At 37.5% G+C, this 22,303-nt stretch overlaps 1 protein-coding gene across 7 annotated transcripts in view; it reads left to right on the top strand.

Moving 5' to 3' along the window:
* The window catches only part of GRIK1 (glutamate ionotropic receptor kainate type subunit 1), a 151,887-nt gene that overhangs the window by 105,851 nt on the left and 23,733 nt on the right, over window positions 1–22,303 (top strand). For 5 of the 7 annotated variants that reach the window (XM_087721580.1, XM_087721579.1, XM_087721574.1 and 2 more), the window contains 4 exons: window positions 6,737–6,781; window positions 13,570–13,683; window positions 19,021–19,224; window positions 20,323–20,546. In XM_087721580.1, coding sequence (XP_087577706.1) covers window positions 6,737–6,781; window positions 13,570–13,683; window positions 19,021–19,224; window positions 20,323–20,546 — 587 coding nt within the window. The remainder of the gene's footprint in view (window positions 1–6,736; window positions 6,782–13,569; window positions 13,684–19,020; window positions 19,225–20,322; window positions 20,547–22,303) is intronic. The other 2 variants (XM_087721576.1, XM_087721577.1) reach the window with 1 other exon arrangement.

Raw genomic sequence — 22,303 nt, 5'->3', positions numbered from 1 at the left:
TCCAACACAAGGGACAATAGTGTGTTGTTCGTGCTTTTTAGATGAGCTTGAAAGACTTGATATTGCTGTCACATGCTTTGCATTATCTCACCTATTTGTGTCCTATGCAGTTCTTCATTTCAAGGTCATTAATCTAAGTTTCTCCAGAGTAGCTGTCAATTGGCACAAAACATAAAAGTCACCTCTTCAATGAAGCAATACTGAAAAATGGTGCACATCTGATCTTTATAAAATAAATGCCAGGTATAGGATTAATAAGAGATAGGTTCTACACATTTTTAATTTCCTGAATTATTATTATACATATCTCATTCATCTTTAGTTCAATCTGTTTACCACAGAAATGTGAAAAGGTGTGTAAAAGGTTGACTTTAATATCATGCTCTGTCATGCACTGGCCAAGAATAAGATCCAACTGGACACTAAGATCCAGTGGTCTAAGGTAAGATCCATTATGGAGAGAGACCAAACTTGGATCTCATCGTGCAAAGGAAACCTTTTTTTGGTAAGAAATGTTGTAATATAATTATGTATGTCTAATGTATGTGAGTTCTCTGCATATTTGTTCTGTAAATCTAGGCCATACCCTTCAAAATACAGTATTTCATACTTTTTCATATTTCTTTCCATTTAAAAAAATCCCCTTTACAAAGCATATTTTATATTTGTGAATCAGTGGAATTTTAGAGACAAAACAGAAAATATTTCCTATTAATTTAGCAGCCATTTCTGGCTACATCTCTCTACTTTGTAATGTTCAGACCAGTTCAGAGGATGCCAAATAATGCTTTACTTTTGAAAATGTTTGCGCTACCCAATCCTATTCTGATTTTGTATTGCAGTTCTAAAAATATTCAGTGTTTCTATCAACATATACATTTTGCATTTCTTTAATAATTTCTTAAATGGAAGGTTAGATGATAAGAATATTTTCTGCTGATACATTAGGTTCTTCACTGATGGACAGCCCGGGTTCAATACCCGAGCTCCATATAATAGGGTAACTTTCTGTTACCTGGCCAGGTTCCTGCACACCTAGAAGTTTGAAATCATGCAAATACAAGTAGATTAATAGATTTTACTGCTTTGGTGAGCATATCTTTGTTTTTCATTACTCCATTTGTACAATAATGTGAAGATTTTATGGGGTGTCCTGAAGGTGCTTTTTCAAGAGGCAACTGGACTTTCTGGTTTTTCTTTGAAGATGTTTCACTTCTCATCAAAGAAGCTGCTTCAGATTTGAAGGGCTGAAGAAGCATCTTAGATGAGAAGCGAAACCAGAGGTTGGCCGTGTTTGGCCGAACGGGTAGTGGTATAGTGGTCTGGAACCAGCAGCGACCCAGGCCCGCCACGCTCCCGAACCGGTTCCTCGGTCACCATTGCTGCCATCTTGTTTTTGAGTTCTGCATATCCACAGAACAATTTTAATTGAACTGTGCATGTGCGCAAAGCGCACACACGAGTGAACCATCAGTAAAGCCAGCCAGAACCCACCCCTGAGTGAAACATCATCAAAGAAAAACCAGAAAGTTCAGTTGCCTCTTGAAAAAGCATCTTTGGAACCATAACCTGGATGACTGAGAATCTCCATAGACATTTTATGAGGTGTTACCTATTTTATGGAGCATTAGCTATATTGACTTTCCTTAGTACTTTTGTTTCCTTAGTTCTTTTGCAGTTGATATTGTTAGTTGTGTGTGTGTGTGTGTGTGTGTGTGTGTGTGTGTGTGTGTGTGTGTATTTCTCATCATCAGCCACAGAAGGAAGATAAGACACTAATAGGTCCTAAAAGTTTAATCAGAACCCATATCGATATTTTATTGTTTGATGTTTTCAGGAGGCTTGTTGATTTGATCTCAAGTTCATGAATTCAAAACTGGAGGAAACAATTGCTGGTTATTGATCATTTGAGATCAAGCAGGAATTTCAAGAGGGGTAGCTCAGTTTCAATAAATATAGGCAGGTTTTTTTGTTATTTGAGATTTTATAGATTTAGTTTGCTAGTAATTTTCATGCACTAAAATTTTAATCTGGAATTATGTGTATCAAACCTAATTGGAGCCAGAGCCAAGTGTAGAATTATAATCTCTTGGATAGCCATGCCTTGTTTTTCTTTAAATCTACAGTATATGATTAGATGTAATAGAAGAGCCACTTTATATTTTTCTTGCTGACGTATTGGAATAATTTGTTTTATATATTAGAAGAGGAGAATGGTATAGTTATTATTGTCTTATTATTGCTGCTCAACTGTAAAAGTAGCCATTTCAAAAAAATTAAGTTTCAAGACACTTCCACCTTGTATCCCAGAAAATGTGCTATTTGACTCTTCCCCCTCTCCCCTTTTATTGAATAATTTCTGAAAATCAGTTTTTTTTAAATCTGGGGTTCTATTTTAAAAAGATAAACTTTAGCTGATTCCACAAGCATTCCGTAAGCTAGTTAAGGATGGAAAGCTTCTTGAACTGACTTTGAGGCAATCTACCTTTCAAGCAGGCTTAGAGAAATGAAATCAGAGCAAACATTGATGAAACTGGTAATAAGTAAATGGACCGATAATAGGTAAATGGAACGTTTGTGGGAAAACTCAAAATACAGGAAAAGTTCCTCATCTTGGTGCACTACAACTTGAATAAATGGCAAACTCTTTATATATATATAAAGATATATATATTCTGAGGTTTTCGCGGGTGTTAGTATGTAGGTCTCTAGTTGTTCGGGTTTTCTCCCGCATAGAATTGGAGGTGTCTTGGCGACATTTCGACGAAGTCTCATTCGTCATCTTCAGGCTGCTTCAGGCTACTTCAGGCTTGGTGTTTCCAGGAGTAATTACCAAGACACCTCCAATTCTACGCGGGAGAAAACCCGAACAACTAGAGACCTACAGATAGATAGATAGATAGATAGATAGATAGATAGATAGATAGATAGATAGATAGATAGATAAGATTTTTACAACCCCTGGTAAGCCCCAATTATGGGAGGAAGCCAACTGCCTCCATCATCTGTCAATCGGCTCGTCACAAGAGTCCATCACAACAGAAACCCAATATTTTTACTGTTGCATTTGTTATATTTGTGTTTTTTTATTTGTGCTGATCAGAGGCAACAGTAAAAATATTGGGTTTCTGTCGTGATGGACTCTTGTGACGAGCCGATTGACAGATGATGGAGGCAGTTGGCTTCCTCCCATAATTGGGGCTTACCAGGGGTTGTAAAAATCTAATAGATACCTTTCACCCTGGCTTCGCTGATAACGGATAAGAGCCTGTGGCCTGATGGCTAAGATGTTTGCCTAGTATGTAATATAGCCCAGGTTCAAATCCCAGTAAGGGTATGGCTAGCTGATGAGAGCTAAATAGCTTGAAATAGATCTATACTAGTCTCCCTTTATTTATTTATCAGCACAAATAAAAAAACATATATATATAGTGTCACAACCCCTGGTATGCCCCAATTATGGGAGGAAGCTAACTGCTTCCATTATCTGTCAATCGGCTCGTCACAAGAGTCCATTACGACAGAAACCCAATATTTTTACTGTTGCCTTTGTTATATTTGTGTTGTATTTGTGCTGATAAATAAATAAATAAATAAAGGGAGACTAGTATAGATCTATTTCAAGCTATTTAGCTCTCATCAGCTATCCCAGTAAGGGTATGGCTAGCTGATGAGAGCTAAATAGCTTGAAATAGATCTATACTAGTCTCCCTTTATTTATTTATCAGCACAAATACAACATATATATATATATATATATATATATATATATATATATATATATATATATATATATATATATATATATATATATATATATATATATATATATATATATGTTGCTGATGAGAGCTAAATAGCTTGAAATAGATCTATACTAGTCTTCCTTTATTTATTTATCAGCACAAATAAAAACACAAATATAACAAAGGCAACAGTAAAAATATTGGGTTTCTGTCTGGATGGACTCTTGTGACAAACCTAATGACAGAGAGTGGAAGTGTGACCTTCCTCCCACACTTGGGCATACCAGGGGTTGTGACTTTAAGTATATACCTCCCACCCTGGCTGGCTGACAAAAGGAGTCGTTCTCTGTAGCTCAAATGGTTAACTCCCTGCCTGGGAGGCAATAGAGCACAGGTTCGAATCCCAGTAAGGATATGGCCTGCTGATGAGAGCTAAATAGCTTGAAATAGATCTATACTAGTCTTCCTTTATTTATTTATCAGCACAAATAAAAACATATATATATATATATATATACATACATACATACATACATACATACATACACATATATACATATATACATATATATATACATACATACATACATATATATACATATATATATGTGTGTGTGTGTGTGTGTGTGTGTGTGTGTTATATATAAAGAAAAAATATAGTGTGCAGTCTGAAATGATTTCCACCTTGCTCCTCTAAAGGCTCTACTTGTAACGATGTTCTTCACTGATATGAATATCCTATTTATTTCACTAAAACTTGTTATACTGATATTTTGGCCCTTTATTATTCTCCCACTGCCAAAGAATGGATACAAATCATTATAACTAGTTTTGAAGAGTTGCGTGCATGCTATTTCAACTATTGCCATTGATACTATTAACATTGAATGTTATTTGATTTGCTGAGTGCCATCATTTAATATCTGAATGCTTTTTCACTACTCAAAGTGACATATATGTCACTTTCCTTCACCTAAATACAGCAGACTTGTTTGCATCTGTATTATGTTTATAATAAATCTCTTTTGGAACATATGGAAAAATAAATAAAAAAGAGCCTTTGAATGTAATACAGACCCAGTGTGTAATAGGTAACCAGTAGATTCTTGTAAGCTACTTTGAACATTGGAATATAGAAATTTATATAAACCATAAATCAATAATAACTCAAAGAAATAAATGTACTAGCAATATACAGTCTATTTATTTATATTCATGCTTTAATTTTAATAAATTGATTGTGATATATGTTTGAAAGGGAATTGATATGCAATAGTTTTTTACTTATATCTAAGAGTTTAATAATATATGTATCAGCGAAAAATGGTTTATTCTATGATAATTTATATTTACAGTTGTCCAAATGCACAAATATATTGTACATTCTGCTGTGAGTAAAAAAACATCAGTTTAATTGATATACCTTTATATCTAAGAATTGGTGTAGAATTCTAATTATAGAAAGCCACATCATATTGTGTAGGTAGACAAGGATCTACAATATCGGAAACTAGGAATTGTCCATGATCTTGTGCTAAGGTTCAAAGGTGACAAACATGAAAACATACTCTTTACTTTGGAGACATATATAGGATTTTGACAAACTAAACCCAAACTGAACCCAAGATCAGTCAAATGTATATAAGCTGAACAATAGATATATTGATCTACATTTAAATCTGGAAACCAGTATCATTCTGATATGCCACTTTTTGTAATGCCACAATTTATGTAATGCATGCACAGATGAATTTAATAGATGGTGATGCTCACATATAGCTCCATATTTGAAATGGAATCATCAGGGCTGATTTATGTTATTTCATAGCACACATGTTTTTACTCCTCTGCAAACTACCCTTATTGGCCTAAAATGATCTTATAGACTTCATTTTTCCTTATAAGAAGTAAGCATTTGTGAGTCTCTTTAGAAGTTTTCACAGCCCTACTTCCACATCCATCATACACACACCCATAGCTAATGTTCACAATTATATACAGTATGGACAAATCTCTGAAGAAGAAAAAGATATGTATTCAGGGCAAAAGACACAAATATTTTATTCTACCAAATTACTGTGGTAAATCATTGCATGTATATCTGTGTGTTCAGAGTGAGTGGGCAGAGATTTTTCTTAAACCCTCTTATATATCTTTCACAAGCACTGTATTTGCATGAGGTGACATCATGCTATTTGTTGAACTTCATATTTTGCTGACTTCTTCAATAAGATGTCAATATATAAGCAAAACTATAAGATTATATTATTCTATCAAGATGGACTTTAGAATCCCATAAGATTAGATCTGGTTTAGAAATTAGTAGTCACCATATAGTCCAGTTTGAACCCAGTTCAGCATTATGGATCCAACATTACTTGTTTATCCCCTTCTTTCCCTAGTTTGGAAAAGTGACAAACAAGGGTAGAAACTTTTTGCATGCATAGTACTGTATATATGCAATATTCAAACGTTATACATCTCATAAAGCTTTACTTTGTGATACATACAAATTGGTTGGAAGCACATATAGAAATTTCTAGTTTACAACAGAAATTATATAACTATTAAAGTGAAAAGGATTGTCCAAGTTATTCCTGTCTCCATATATAATTGTACTGTAGTACTTATTTATATATTACAAGAACAGAACAGAAGAAAAAAAAATGCTCAGATCTAGTACAGATCCATATATTAATTACAAGCAAAATGTATTTTGTGATGTTTTCTGAAAATAAGGGCCTATAGAAAATGCATGTGAAGAAATATGAGAAATTGAAATAAAATCAATAAGAGATAGATGAAAGATCAGTACTACTATTATTATTTAATAATTATTAAATCTAATAATCCAGCAATAATTAACTCAGTAAATCTTAATGCTATTAGAGAATTATAATGAAAATCTAAGTATACAGTTATAATAGTTTTGTATTTTATTTGTAATGAAGCATTGTTATGTGTTCTTTCTTGTTCTTTTATAAATTAAGGTGGCTGGTGAAGTTTCTAATCATTTATATAAAGTTTGGAAGAAGGTTTGTATCTAGACAAGCTGTGTAAGGAACTGTTACTTCAAGTCTCAAACTATTCCTTGGGATTTTGAAAAATGGTATTAAATTGCAGTTTCGCGACAATATATTAGAATGTGTTTTTCTGTGCAAAACAGATTTTTGAGCATATAGGAAGTCTTGCTACACAATAGACTGGGATGAATACATTATAATTACAATTTAGAACACAATGACGTTATCAACCTGGTTTAATCCAAATCATAGCCAACCAAAGTATTAACTGTACTGCCAAAAATCAAAATTAAATTCTTATTGTTCTTTTATGAATGAATAAAGATCCCTCTCTTTCAAGGATATGTAATGGTTAGTAAAAGATTTAATGGAAAGGGTGTTAAATGCATTATAAGTTATTGTTTTACCATCAATTTGCACCTTATAATGATTGAATCAGATTCCTTTAATTTGATTTATAATCCACCTTTTTGTTCTAGTGAGCACTGGATGCAGCTACAAAAAATGTTTTGATCAATGAAACATTAATGTGGATGATATTGAATAATATTTTTGCTTAATATGGACTCATATAATATATATGGGCACACACATGTATAAAAACCAATATCAGTTATAATATAAATGTACATTATTTTTAATTAAAGAACACTTCTGTCCACATAAGAGACATATTGAATGACTGGAATGAAAAGTAATGAATCCATAACAAATTCCCTTGCATATTGAAAAAATATTTTGGTGTCATTAAATAGAATCACTTCCTGTTTTTTAAATCTCTTGTATCACATATTTTGAACCACAAATAAATTAATCAGGAAACAGCTTTTTTATAATGCACCTATTGGCTCAGTATATCTAGTTTGAGCTATATTCCTAATAAAATATCTAATTATTAATTTTTTTATAACTGTGAAGCTAATTAATAATAAGGAACGAAAGTTTATTTAAAGCTGAATGCAAAGATTCAGTTTGGTAAATGATTCAGATCATTTGAATTCATTAATGAAGCCAAATAAGTCTGGTTTCTTGAGTCAAGGTCTCAAATTCAGAATCAGAACCAATTTGCATGCTCTTAATATTTTTATTATCAGTAATAACTATCATCTACAATCTGACATGTAATAATATATGTAAAGGGAATTTATTTTAAATTAATTTAATTTGGTACTTATTCAGGTCATGTGTTGGGAAGTATCTCTCACATAATAACATTGTGAATTGTCACTAAACTGCAATAAGCCTGAATTCCCCCTAGTGATGTGATCCGTGATGTTATTCCTTCAAACACAATTCTAATCTTTCACTGCTGTAAAACTAACACACACTGTCACCCCACTAATATTAATGTATTGTAGTTTTATATTTTATCTTGTACTGTTTGTGACTGTCCTGGTTGGTTTTAGCTTTTATTTTTATACTGGTGTTTTTATAATTTCTCATTATCTATAATTCAAACACATTTTAAAATATTTTAAAATATAAGGTGGCAACTTGTGAAAGCATAGAATCTTTACAGCCAGAAGATTGTGGCTTTAACACTGCAAGGGTATCCCTAGGATTGGAGCCAGTGGAACAGCAAATCAGACTTAAGAAAGAGATCAAGAGAGAAAAGGGAAACTAATACATGTGCCATTGGGTAAAATAGAGGAAAATAGAAGTCTAGCTTCCAGGGATGGAGAAAAAGAGGAAATAAGTTGCCCAGCATCCTCAATAACCAGTAATCTTGGTTAAATCAGTACATCTCAAGTAGCTGGGAAGCATAGATCTGAAATTTGTTGTGCTGATCAACACCAGAGAAATTAGATGATTGGTCAAGGTTAGTATGCAGCCTCTTCTTATTTTTATGACTTTACTGGCAAGAGAAAGAGGACAAGCATTAATTTATCATTTATAAATGGACTATCATTTTAATTCTCCCTTTCCTGGCCATCTTGGATAGAATATATGGAACTTGGTTTCCATTAACATGTAGAGGTTTTTCTCTCCCTGGTTCTTGTATAATGGTATACTTCTCTGGAAAAAAAAATAACCCTACTTCACGATATAATAAAATTCTTAGTTTTAGAATCAATGCTGTTGAATTAATTTCTTTATAAATGCATGTAATAATTATCTGAAGCAATGACACTGTTATTCTTGATTTGTAGGAATAGAAAATAAGTGTAGTAGTTCTGCTTTGAGTTTGCCATCAGATTTCGATATTTGAGAAAATACCAACCAACAGGGTATAAACTACTTTTGAGAGCCAATTTATAGATGGGGTCTGTGAGGTTATCATCTCAAAAGACCTCATCAAGGTACTATACCGAATCCTGGAAAATCTAAAAATGTATCCATACCTTCAACACATATGGGGCAAAAGCAGTATCATACAAAGTACAGAAGTAAAAACTAGAAAACAACATAAATTAAATGCAAAGACAAAATATAGCCTAACACCATGTTAAACTATATTTCCGGGGGGGGGGGGAATTCAGGGGGAAAAACATCTCTACATAACTTGTTAACCTTGCAAAACCATCTTTGCCTCCTCCCTGAGCATGCATTCCTTTATGCACTGCTTTTTGTTATTTAAACTTTTCCTCCTTCTCTTTCTCAGAATCCCATCATCGCTGTCAAGGCAGAACTTTTTTAGTCTTCTCTTTTGTTTCTGAGTTCATTCACATATTCTTCACATATTCATACCTAAACCATCCCATTGACTTTTTTTCACATTGGTCAGTCATTTTTATATTTACATAATTTATTTCCATTCATCATCTATTCATTTTTGACCCTAGATGACATGTGCATGCTTCAAAACTCACTCATTGCCACCACATTCACATTATTTTTTTGTTTCTTGTGACATAGCTAAGTATCACTTCCAGGAACAAAGACAGAGCACACAATTATATATCTTGATTTTTACTTACTTTGACACACATTCACTCGTGTCATCAAACTACATGTTACTTGTTATTTTCCTAAAAGAATATCCACATCCTCATCATTAATAAACATTTATCTACTTGTTCCAGTTTATGTATAACTTGTGTGTGTGTTCAAATATACACACACATTCACATTTCCTGCTAACATCATCACCACAAACATTCTTTGTACATTGATCCATAAATACATTAAATAATCCTTGTTTTTCTCTCTCTCTAACTACTCAATGTTTAATTATTTTCTAAAAATGCAAATTCATTCATGTTATACTTCCATCATATACTACTCTTAAGCCATTTAGCAATAATCCTTCATTTTCGTGAAAAAATCTATTATTTTATTCTACTTATCATATACTTTCTCTAAATCAAACTAATTTAATTATCTATCGTTTGTTGGAAAAGCAAAAAGTACCATTCAGCTTGTACTTCTTTCAATCAGAATTTTGCCAAACCGATTAATTTTTCAAGCTGCTTCAGGGGAAAATATATTCAAAATCTGATTCCAATCTTACTTCTGGCCTCCCAGCTTCAACCTGGGAATTAGATTACTGGATTCACTGTCAAATCTATTTGTAATAAATTAAAGTGTGAACAAGGTGAAAGATCCAGTAAAACTGAGTTGTAGTCCCACTAGGCATGATGGCTAACTAGGTGGCTTTGGGCCAGTCATTCTTTCTCAGCCCAATTTACCTCACAGGATTGCTGTTGTTGGGAAAATAGGATGAGAAAGGACTATTGGTATGTTCACCATCTTGTGTATTTTTCCTAAACTTTGTAAAACAATGATGGATGCTACTGGGAGTGAAAAGTGAACAAGGTCAACCTCACATTGAGACTGATCATCAGATGGCAATTAGTACATCAAGCAAGATTTTTTTTTTCTCCTGGTATACCTAAACAATCATCTTCATCTAAGGGAAAATGATAATAATTGAGCATTCTCTGTAACAGCTTCTCTTTGGAGTAGTTTTTCCTCCATATTTCATATGGCTCCCACTCTCATAGCTTTCCAGAAGCAGAAAAAAAATCTTTATATTTAGCCCCTACTTTATATAATTCTAGCTTTTATTTTATTCATTATTTTAATAACCTTCATTCCGATTTTGCAGTCTGTTTTATTCTGCAAATTCTATAAACTGCCCAAACTCTGCTTCTTCATTAGCAGGCATATAAATAAAATAAATAAATCTGTCTATGGTGTATGTATTCAACCTTGTGACATTTTTGCTTCATGTGGGGGAACAATAACAGTATACTTCTAGTCATCAAGCACAGCTACAGACTTGAGATACATGCTGAACAATCCTCTCCTTAAGCAAAAATATTTTAACACCTCTCCAGTTACATATTTTAACATGTCTCCAGTTACACTGTCAACATATGCATCCTTAAATTATTTTAACTTTCTCACAATATTTATCATTATTTTCATCATTTGGTTTTGATATTAACATTTGCAGAATTCATTTCAATTCCACTGTTTGACATACCACCATGCTAATCTCTCATATACTTTTCCCATCATTCTGAAATAATATTTTTTTCTTAATTATATTCACTATGCTGGAGGACCCTTGCATAGTCCTTTCTATCCACTTCCTTAAAAAAAATTCTAATTCTATTGTAATTTTTTTTTGCACTTGCACTGTCTCTTTTATCCTAATAATTTGTTGACAACTATATTTTCTGCTATATATACATTGTATAATCTGATTGTTTCTAATCGTGGTGTTATTTGATTTGTTTTTTACTGAACTTTTATTGTGATCAGTCAAGAGAGTCATTATGTCCTTTTCCTGGTGAAAACAATAAATAATTATATTCTTTAAGATCTACTAGTGTCCTATGCTACTTGTTCAACAAAATGTAGATTTAGATGTGTCTTATTTAACAGACTTACATATGATTTTCTGGAAGCTTAGAAATGAGTCTGTCTATCACTAGTTATCTCAATAAAGATCTTATAGGCATGAAGTATAAACATATAAACTATAAACCTGATTAAGTGGGTGCTCAGTGTGTTTATGGAAGAAATATCTCTATTGTCTAATTTTAGCATTTGTAGTTTTGCCTCCCAAAAGTGATTTCATTGATCTGCTCTGGCTGTGGCTATAGGCTGATCCTTGAGGGATCTGCTCTAATGGTTAATCATAAATTGGATAAATGTCATTTTTCACTGTAAGTTTTTGAAAACATTTGTTTTTTCTTATTTCTCTCTTTAGGCCTTGCTCCAGTTTCTCTTCTGACTCTTAAAACCTAGAAATAATGTTGACAGATTAATTGCCCTTTCTTATGTAGTTTCCCTATTTGCTAGGTGACAAATGGTTATTCAACCTGTTTATATCTGAGTCAGATCTTTAAAAATTCACCCACTCACTGAAATATGGCATTAATGAAATCATGGTATTAATCTTCAAAGCAAATATAAGTCATGGAAAATTATTCCTTTCATCTGAACAAAAAGACCTCCAGTCCTGTTATTTGTATTAGTAAATAACCTTAATAGAGCCTCCCCTGCCAATGTAAATAGTGCCTGGAGTGGATTTCCCTTATCTACTATAACCAAGAAGAGCCGAGAATAATCACTTTTCCCCCTAATGCTACTCGATCCTCCCTGAAGCTGGTGTTTACACTGCAAAAAGAATAACTGACTAATAATTGCCAACTATAGTATACTGTAGTTCCTCTGTTACAATTCCATTAAACTCCAATACCATTAAACTTGAAGATGAAATTATGCAAGGTTGATTTTATAACTATGCCATTCCCATTTTGTAATTTCAATTCACACAACTAGTGTCATGTTCCATTGAAATTCTTCAGGACCAAATCATTTATAATGTTCTGTAAATATTAGTCAAGACCCTCAGGTTGGGAAATCACCGCTCTTTTTTTTATTCAGCTTCAGTTTTCCCACTCAGCTTCAATTTCCCAAGTGTCATTGATCAGTGATCATTTTATTAATTCCATCATTAGAATAGTCAAGGAATCACTGCTTTCAAAGAGAAGAAAATGATTAGTGATTATGCCTGTTACTTTGCAACTTTGCAACTTTAATAAGATTTGTATGCCACCCACTCCCTAGGGACTCTGGGTGGCTCACAACAAAAGCAAAAACATAGAATATTAAAAGTACAATTATTTAAAATAAAACCATCCATTCAATCATGTGGGGCTAGATTTTAATCAACAGCCCCAGGCCTGCCGGAACAGCCAGGTCTTGGTCACTTTACGAAAGGCCGGGAAAGTGGTAAGGGTCCGGATCTCTGCGGGTAGCTCGTTCCATAAGGCTGGCGCAGCTACAGAGAAGGCCCTCCCTCGGGGGGCTGCCAGCTGGTATTGTCCGGTCGATGGCACCCGGAGGAGGCCCAACCTGTGTGATCTTATTGGTCGTTGGGAGGTAAATGGCAGGAGGCGGTCTCTCAGGTAGCCAGGTCCAATACCATGTAGGGCTTTGTTAGCATACTCTTAGTGTGTTTTTTGAAAATCAGGTTTTCGTTTTCCATTTTCAAAAGATTCATTAAAAAGACAAAAGCAACATGTAAAATTCATGTATTCTAAGATAAAGTAGTTCTGGTAACTAATATGCAACTAACATCACTCCCTTATAATCAATCCCATTTCAGCAGTGTATTTCATGTAACTAATTGTGTTGATAATCCATCATCTTGTAGATTGGTAGTTTCAAATATGTCTGGTCCATGCCTTTAGTATCTGTTATGGCTGCTGTTTTAGTCTGCTACAGTGATGTGAATCATAAATAAAATTTCCACAACAGATCCATAATACACATTCATTTGTATAAAGACATTTTCCTAACGTTACTGGTTAGCAGTCATATATCCAATTTCTTCTATATAGATTGGAATTTGGAATTCAAACCGTGGCCTTAATATGACTAACAGCAATAAAGACCGGTCTACCAATATAACAGATTCACTAGCAAATCGGACACTCATAGTCACCACTATTTTGGTAAGTTCTGCCATATTTTCTGGTTAGTTTTCTTTGCTTTTCTTACAGGTAATATTTGCTTTGCTGACAGCCTATATGTATTTTTTTAAAAGACATTTTTTTATTAATCACAAACTTGTATTACAGATGCTCTCATTACAATGTACTGTAGTACTAGCATCACAAGAATTGGGGATTTAAATAGTGTAAGCATAAGGTTTGAGGTTTGAGGTTTATTGGGATTTATATGCCGCCCTTTTCCCTAAGGGGACTCAGGGCGGCTTACAACCACAGGGGAGGGGGGTGCAAGGTCAAAAACAAAACAATATGTGCACAAAGAAAAAATAATAAAACACAACTTTCATTCAGCAATCAAACACTCGGGCGGGTAATTGGAAGCCTATCCCCAGGCCTGCTGGGAGAGCCAGATCTTGAGGGCTGCGCGGAAGGTCTGGATAGTGGTGAGGGTACGGATCTCCATGGGGAGCTCGTTCCACAGGGTCGGGGCAGCAACAGAAAAGGCTCTCCTCCGTGTGGTCGCCAGTCGACATTGACTGGCAGATGGGATTCGGAGGAGGCCCAGTCTGTGCGATCTGATTGGTCGATTTAGGGAGGTAATCGGCAGAAGGCGGTCTCTCAAGTACCCAGATCCACTACCATGGAGTGCTTTAAAGATGGTCATCAGTATCCTGAAGCGCACCCGGAGGCCAACAGGTAGCCAGTGCAGCTCGCGGAGGACAGGTGTAACGTGGGCGAACCGCGGTGCGCCCACTATCACTCGCGCGGCTGCATTTTGGACTAGCTGTAGTCGCCGGATGCACCTCAAGGGCAACCCCATGTAGAGCCCATTGCAGTATTCCAGTCTAGAGATCACAAGGGCTCGAGTGACTGTTGTGAGAGCCCCCCGGTCTAGGTAGGGCCGCAACTGGCGGACCAGGCGAACCTGGGCAAATGCCCCCCTGGTCACAGCTGACAGCTGGTGATCAAAAGTCAGCTGTGGGTCCAGGAGGACTCCTAAGTTGCGGACCCTATCTGAGGGGTATAAAATTTGACCCCCCAGCCTAAGCGTTGGTGTATTAGCCAAATTATTGGGGGGGAAACACAACAGCCACTCGGTCTTATCCGGGTTGAGTACCAGTTTGTTAGCACTCATCCAGTTCTTAACGGCCTCCAAACCCTGGTTCATCACGTCCACCGCTTCATTGAGTTGGCACGGGGCGGACAGATACAATTGCGTATCGTCCGCATATTGATGGTATTTTATCCCGTGCCTCCGAATGATCTCGCCCAGCGGTTTCATGTATATGTTAAATAGTAGGGGGGATAGGACCGAACCCTGAGGTACCCCACATGTTAGGGGCCTCAGGGACGATCTCTGCCCCCCGACCAACACCGACTGCGACCTGTCCGAGAGGTAGGAGGAGAACCACCGCAGAACAGTGCCTCCCACTCCCACCTCCCGTAGTCGTCGCAGAAGGATACCATGGTCGATGGTATCGAAAGCCGCTGAGAGGTCAAGGAGAACCAGGATGGACGCATAGCCTCCATCTCTGGCCCTCCAGAGATCATCGGTCAATGCGACCAAAGCGGTTTCTGTGCTGTAACCAGGTCTGAAGCCGGACTGGAAGGGGTCAAGATAGCTAGCTTCCTCCAAGGCCCGTTGAAGCTGAAAGGCCACCACCTTCTCAACAACCTTCCCGATAAAGGGAAGGTTGGAGACAGGACGAAAGTTGTTTAAGATGGCTGGATCTAACGATGGTTTCTTCAGGAGGGGTCTCACCACCGCCGTTTTAAGTACGGCGGGGAAGTACCCCTCCCAAAGGGAGGCGGTGACAACCGCCTGGATCCAGCCATGTGTCACCTCCCCGCTGTTAGCCACCAGCCAGGAGGGACACGGGTCCAAAATACAAGTGGAGGCACTTACAGCTCGAATGGCCTTGTCCACATCCCCAGAGGCAACTTCCTGGAACTCAACCCAGAGCTGATGTAACAAGTGATCCTCCTGTGACTCAGCTGGACCTACTGCGGTGGAGTCCAAGTCCGATCGAAACCGAGCTACTTTGTCCGCCAAGAATTGAGCATAATCCTCAGCCCTACCCTGCAAGGGGTCTCCCGCATCCCTCCTATTGAGGAGGGAGCGGGTTATCCTAAACAGGGCGGCTGGGCGCGACTCGGCGGACGCAACCAAGGCAGAAATATATGATCTTTTTGCGGTTCTTAATGCTCGGACATAGTCCTTGGTGCAGGTAGTTAAGAGTGCTCGGTTCGCCTCGGACCTATCGGACCTCCACTGGTGCTCTAGGCATCTCCTCCGGCGTTTCTTCTCCCGGAGTTCCTCGGTAAACCAGGGAGCTCTCCGGGATCCACTGACCCGGAGGGGCCGTAGCGGCGCAATCCGGTCGAGAGACTCCGACGCCGCCGAGTACCAGGCGGCAGCCAGAGTCTCCGCCGAACTGTGGGCGAGAGTATCAGGAATAACCCCAAGCTCCGTCTGGAACCTCAAAGGGTCCATAAGTCGCCTGGGGCGGAACCACCTGGTCGGTTCCTCCTCCCTACGGTGGGGGTATGGCCTCCGGAAGTCAAGCCTCAGTAGGCAATGGTCTGACCACGACAGGGGTATGATCTCATTACCCTTCAGACCAAGATCACACATCCACTGCTCCGAGAGGAATACGAGGTCGAGCATGTGACCCGCTGCGTGGGTTGGGCCCCGAATTACTTGGGTCAAGCCCATGGCTGTCATGGAAGCCATGAACTCCTGCGCCCCATCAGAGCGTTCACCGAGCGATGGCAAGTTGAAATCCCCCAGAACTATAAGCCTGGGGAACTCAACCGCCAGCTCGGCTACTGACTCGAGGAGCGAAGGGAGGGATGCTGCAACGCAGTTGGGAGGCAGGTACGTTAGCAGCAAGCCCACTTGACCCTTGAGGTCCAACTTTATCAGCAGAGACTCACACCCGACAAGCTCCGGAGCAGGGACCCTACGAGGTAACAGAGACTCCCGGATTACAATAGCCACACCGCCACCCCTTCCCTGGGCTCTCGGCTGATGAAGCACCTGAAATCCCTCTGGGCACATCTCTACAAGGGGGACTCCTCCTTCTGTGCCCAGCCAGGTTTCAGTAATACATGCCAGGTCTGCCCTCTCGTCAGCAATTAAGTCCCGGACGAGGGGAGCTTTGTGAACAACAGACCTGGCATTTAGCGACAACAGCCTGAGACCAGGGTCCTGACTGCTCGCGCCATCTGGTCTTGGAGTGGGACTCCTAGGGCCGGAAGGAGGGATCTCTGTAATGTAGCGAACCCTCCTTCCCCGGTAATGGCCAGCCCTAAGGTCCCCGCCATATCTGCCTCTCCCTGTCACGACCGCTATGCTCCGACCCACTCCCATGTCCATGGTCCCCCCAACCACCCCGGTACCCCCCGCCTTCCCCAGCAGGTCCTCCGAGTCAAACATTCTCATTTATCCACACTAACAATTCCCACGTAAGAATTTAAAACATATAAAATACAAGGGTAGCAATTACTAAAAGTGGGCCATTCATTCAAATCCAGCCAACTCCCATACACTCAGCATACTATTTAAAATTGCGCAGCTATAATATATAATAATATGGAAAACAGTGGAGGAAGCGATGGTCTGCTCCTCTCCCTTCTTCTTATGTCCTGGGGAAATGTCTTTAGCCACCAAGTCAAAAGTACGTAGTATATAAGGTGGCTGTATATGAACAAGATTAAATGTAAAGCTCCAAAGTTCGTAAACGGTAACCATGTAGTCCTACCCCACTGGTGGAGGTTAGCGGGCTGTATGTTCCAAAGTCTCTTTCCCAAAGATGTATAAAGGCCCCAATGTAGGAGACCAGAGTTTGAGGTTGACTTGCACCGCTCTTGCAAATGGAAGGAAAAATGCTGATATTTTCGGGGCTCAGTCCTTGTCCCTGCAGCCGCCATCCTCTATCGCTCCCTGCCAGTTGGCCACAGTCTTACTCCTCCTAATGATTAAGTGAGCAGGGAGCAAGGTCCGGAGGGGCTGCAATGATGGTAAATAGTAAAGCAGCAGATGATAAATGATAAAGTAGGTAACTGATAATAAAGTGAGCAGAGATAGATCCGAGGGGGTAAACCCTTGTAGATGTCACACATACAATTTAACAGCACATATACTCTGAGGTAATCATCTAAATCTTGTCACAGATGAAATTCTTCTATATTTTATAAACCCCATATTTCTGAAGCAACTGTTCCTATTTTTCTTCCTAACTTCATTATGTTTCCAAACAATTTTAGCCAAGTTCACTTATTTGTTTAAAGCAAATGCATTATAACATAGGAGTGTTTGAGTATATGATGAAATGTGTTTGTGTTTTATTTAAAAGCCACGTTTGAGAAACCAATCTTGAGAAGAAAATGAAAAGAAATAGATGTGTCTATATTCTACCTCTGAACAATAGTGGGTATACACTATATATAAAATTGAGGTTGACAGTCTGATGCCCAGGAATATCACTGGTTGCTATGTCCCTTTAAAAACCAACAAAGAATGTTAAGATGGTCAATAACTCATAAATTACCTAATTCTTGAAAGATTTTCCTATATAGTATGCTTTCGTTAGACTTTGGCTATTTTAGAATTTAACTATTTTATTTAATAACATTTATTAAAATGTTTTAAACATTGCGTGAAATGACTCAATGGTATCTTGGTCCTAAAAACATATAATCTACTGCATTGTCAAGATGAATCTATCTAAAAGAGCAAGTTTAGATCTTTCATGAAAGATCAGCAATTCTTAATTACTATTATTTTCTTATCACTGGAAGAACTGACAAATTAATGTAGGATTTTCCATGTTATTTACCAGGGTGATATGGTTGCACCTTAATGTGAGTGAATGACCACATGCTGCTGCATCTTGGGCAGCAGTACATGCTAATATCACAATAATAATATTAATCTTAGAAAATATTATCTCCGTGTTTCCTATTTAATTACCTGCTCCATACACTGTACAACTAGGCAGGAAACCTCAAGGTGGTTTTGAGTATGGAGTTTTCCTCTTATTTAGCAACTGTATGATTTAGTACATCCTAAGTTTTTCAGTTGTTTGTTTTTAATGTGTGAACGAATATATTGAGCAGTGAATCCTTGCACACTGGTTTCCTTTTTACTATCTTAATCAGATTTAGCTATGTGATGATCTCAGAAAACAAATCAAGCTAGATTTGTTTTACTGTTTTACATAATTGATTGAGATAAAATGTTGAAATTAAGCTAAGCATCTGTACATTTTAGCATATGACTAATCTTTTTCTGTTTTCAAAAATAGCTTTACAAATGTCTTATGTATTTTTATATAGGAAGATCCCTATGTCATGTACAAGAAATCTGACAAACCTCTCTATGGTAATGATAGATTTGAAGGTTACTGCCTGGATTTATTGAAGGAGTTATCAAATATTTTAGGCTTCATCTATGAAGTAAAACTAGTATCTGATGGAAAATACGGAGCCCAGAATGACAAAGGAGAATGGAATGGAATGGTTAAAGAACTCATAGATCATGTAAGATTGAATTGTCATCTTGGTCATTCTTTTCAGCTTGCATTGATCACTAACAGAAACATATAAACTACTAGACCTCCATACTTCTTTTTCCTCTATAGATTAAGTACATTTGATGCAAGAACAAAATTAGAATGGAGAGATTTTTTCACAGAAAGTCTACAATCTTAATTCCCTTACTATGAGCCAAATTATCATGTGATAATTAGTAAAGCAGGTATTTAAGAATTCTGAACATTCTGCACCCCTTAACTACAGATATAGAAGGAAGAAAAGGCTGATGGCCACTTTTCTTCTAATTTTATTCACATTAAAGGTTTATATTCCTTGTTTCTCTAGATCAGAGATGATCAAAACATTGTCCTTCATATCTTGATAGACCACGACTCCTATCATCCATCAATTTTGACTGTGATCCTTATAGTTGAGTTAACATTTGGGAAGGAGAGGCTATACTCACTCACTGAGCATAATGTTTTGCATTGGCTCATTCTGTACAACATGAACATTATGTACTGTTAGAACACAGACGAAACAGCCAACTAATATATGGACTAGGAGGCATGAAAAACTGTAGAATCAAATCTAAGTAAATTACACTTTAAATTTATATTTCTATAAGAAGATTTCTCTTGAAAAACATCACTTTTGGAATCTCTCAGAGTTTCACTTTTCCTATTACACTTAATGGATTCTGAATACTCATTGTTTACCAAGGGCACTTCATCATAGCAGCTCAAGAGCCACCTAAAAGGATGAAGCATTAAATCATTTACAGTAATCATAAAAATACATTATTTACAAAGCATTCTTGCGCTATATGTTTTTGAATAAATAAAAAGAAGATAAGTGTGTCTTCTGACTGTTTTTCTGAAAGTAAGATTCCCTAATACAATGGAACTTACTGCTGAATAGACATGTATACAATAATGTTGCACATTTCTGTTCCTTTCTCAACAACCTTTAATGAGAAAAACATTTTTGTTTGAAATTTATTGACCTATACTGGTGCTTGAGAAAGTAACTGACACAATAAAAATATGTTTATTTGTTTCTACAGTGGAAATGAGTAGATAATTCTTCAATTTGTATTCCCAGAAAGCTGACCTGGCAGTTGCTCCCCTCACTATTACCTACGTAAGAGAAAAAGTAATAGACTTTTCAAAGCCATTCATGACGCTGGGAATCAGTATTTTGTACCGGAAGCCTAATGGCACAAATCCTGGGGTTTTCTCGTTTCTAAATCCTCTTTCTGCTGATATTTGGATGTATGTGCTGCTAGCCTGCCTGGGAGTCAGCTGTGTGCTCTTTGTCATTGCACGGTGAGTTTAAAGGCCCTACTTGTGTAATAGCAAAACACATGCATTCCTCTGAGTGATACCTCTGGGCATGTAAATTATTCTTGGTTCAAAAATGATAATCTAGTTACATTTTCTGCATCTCTACCCTCTAATAATCTGAATCTACCAAGCTGAATATTGTAAAAGCAAATAATGGAAGGGAAAGAATTTGGGAAGCTATTGGAGTGGCTGCAGTCTATGCAGAAAGAAAGGAAAGAGACCTGCTGGATCAGTGACAGTAACTAGTTCAGCTTTCATTTCCTGCCAGGTACAAGAAGGCAGACAACTGAAGGTTCAGTTGATTTCTTTGTACCCTTTTCTGGGTTCCCTTCTTTGTATTGGCTAGTTTTTCAGTTTAACAGTTAATTTGGTGGTTTTCAAATTATATTCCAACGAACCCTTAGATTCTCTGGATCAGGAGTCCCTAACCTGGGATTGCAACCAGGCCGTGTAAACAGCCGGTGAGCGTGCACCCGCCCACATGCACACATCCTCATTTGCACAAGCAGTCGGCAAGCGCATGCATGCACACACCATTTATAAGAGTGGCGGGCACACATACATGCCACATGTGCAAATGGAGCTCCGTGTGCACAGATGTGCTTGCCAGCTGTTGGTGCAGAACCATCCCCTCTCAATCCCACACTGGCCTGCAAAGCAGGAAACGTTGGAGAACTCTGCTCTGGATGGATGACAGATATTTCTAACCCAAGGCCTGAGAGATATCCCATGGTAATAAGGCACATTGTGATCTTGTGATCTTTCATATTTGGTCTAACTATTCTTGCCTCTCATAACAGAAAAGAACAAATATATCATGCCAGTCCAGGTGGAAGATGTTTGTATAATCTGTCTCTGTCTAGCTTTGGCACTTTTTTTCATTGCTTCTCCCTACATACCCCATGTTCCCCTTAAGAGAGAGAGGGGGGGAGGGAGGGAGGGAGATGGAGAGAGAGAGAAAGAGGGAGGAAGAGAGGGAGAGAGAGAGAGGGAGAAAAAAAGAAAGAGATCAGGCAGATTTTTTATCCTGATAAACTGTCTGTAGAACTTTTAACAAAATCTCCAGCAATGCAAAGTCCATCTTGAAAATGTATTGCTATGGACAGATTTTCAAAGATTAAAAGTTTGAAAGCTACTGAATAAATATGGATAAATAATTTTAATAGCACTGAAGTGATTGTAAAAAGCACAGGTACTATCAAGCTGTTATTTTTTGGCAGACCAAACTGCATATTTCATGTAAGGCAATGAAAGAACAGTTGTAGCAAAATATCTCAGACCAATATTCTGTTTAGCATTATGTGTCAAAAGCAAGGCATGTAGTGAATTAATGCCTTGATTTTCATGCAAATCTGATACAATGCTCTTGAAAACTACCATTTGCAGCAATAAATGCTTATGAACTATGCTCACTGTACTGTGAATCAGATTTGACTATTTGTAAATCAACAACTTTGGAATGACTAATAACCATCTGATCATCATTGCCAGATTTCCCCCCCTGGGTAATGAGACAAGACTGAAAACTATTCTGTTTTCCCACTGTGAGAAAGATGGATAAAAATCGGTTACCTGGAACCTTTGCTAACAAGTGCTTGATTCCACATTGAAGAAGTCTAAAATGAATAATAATCTCAAAAGGTTGCCATGCCAATTTGCAGAACATTTTGGACATCTAAATTGCTTCTTACAAAGTGTGTCCTGGCAAAGATAGGAATTTTCCAAATAGACATTTTTTC

This window comes from Thamnophis sirtalis, unplaced genomic scaffold (genome assembly GCF_051295495.1).
Source record: "Thamnophis sirtalis isolate CommonGarterSnake01/CBP01778 unplaced genomic scaffold, rThaSir2_p1.2 scaffold_8, whole genome shotgun sequence".
NCBI classification, from domain to species: domain Eukaryota; kingdom Metazoa; phylum Chordata; class Lepidosauria; order Squamata; family Natricidae; genus Thamnophis; species Thamnophis sirtalis.
The sequence above is the reverse complement of the archived record's forward strand: the minus strand, read 5'-3'. Positions and strand labels throughout refer to the sequence as shown.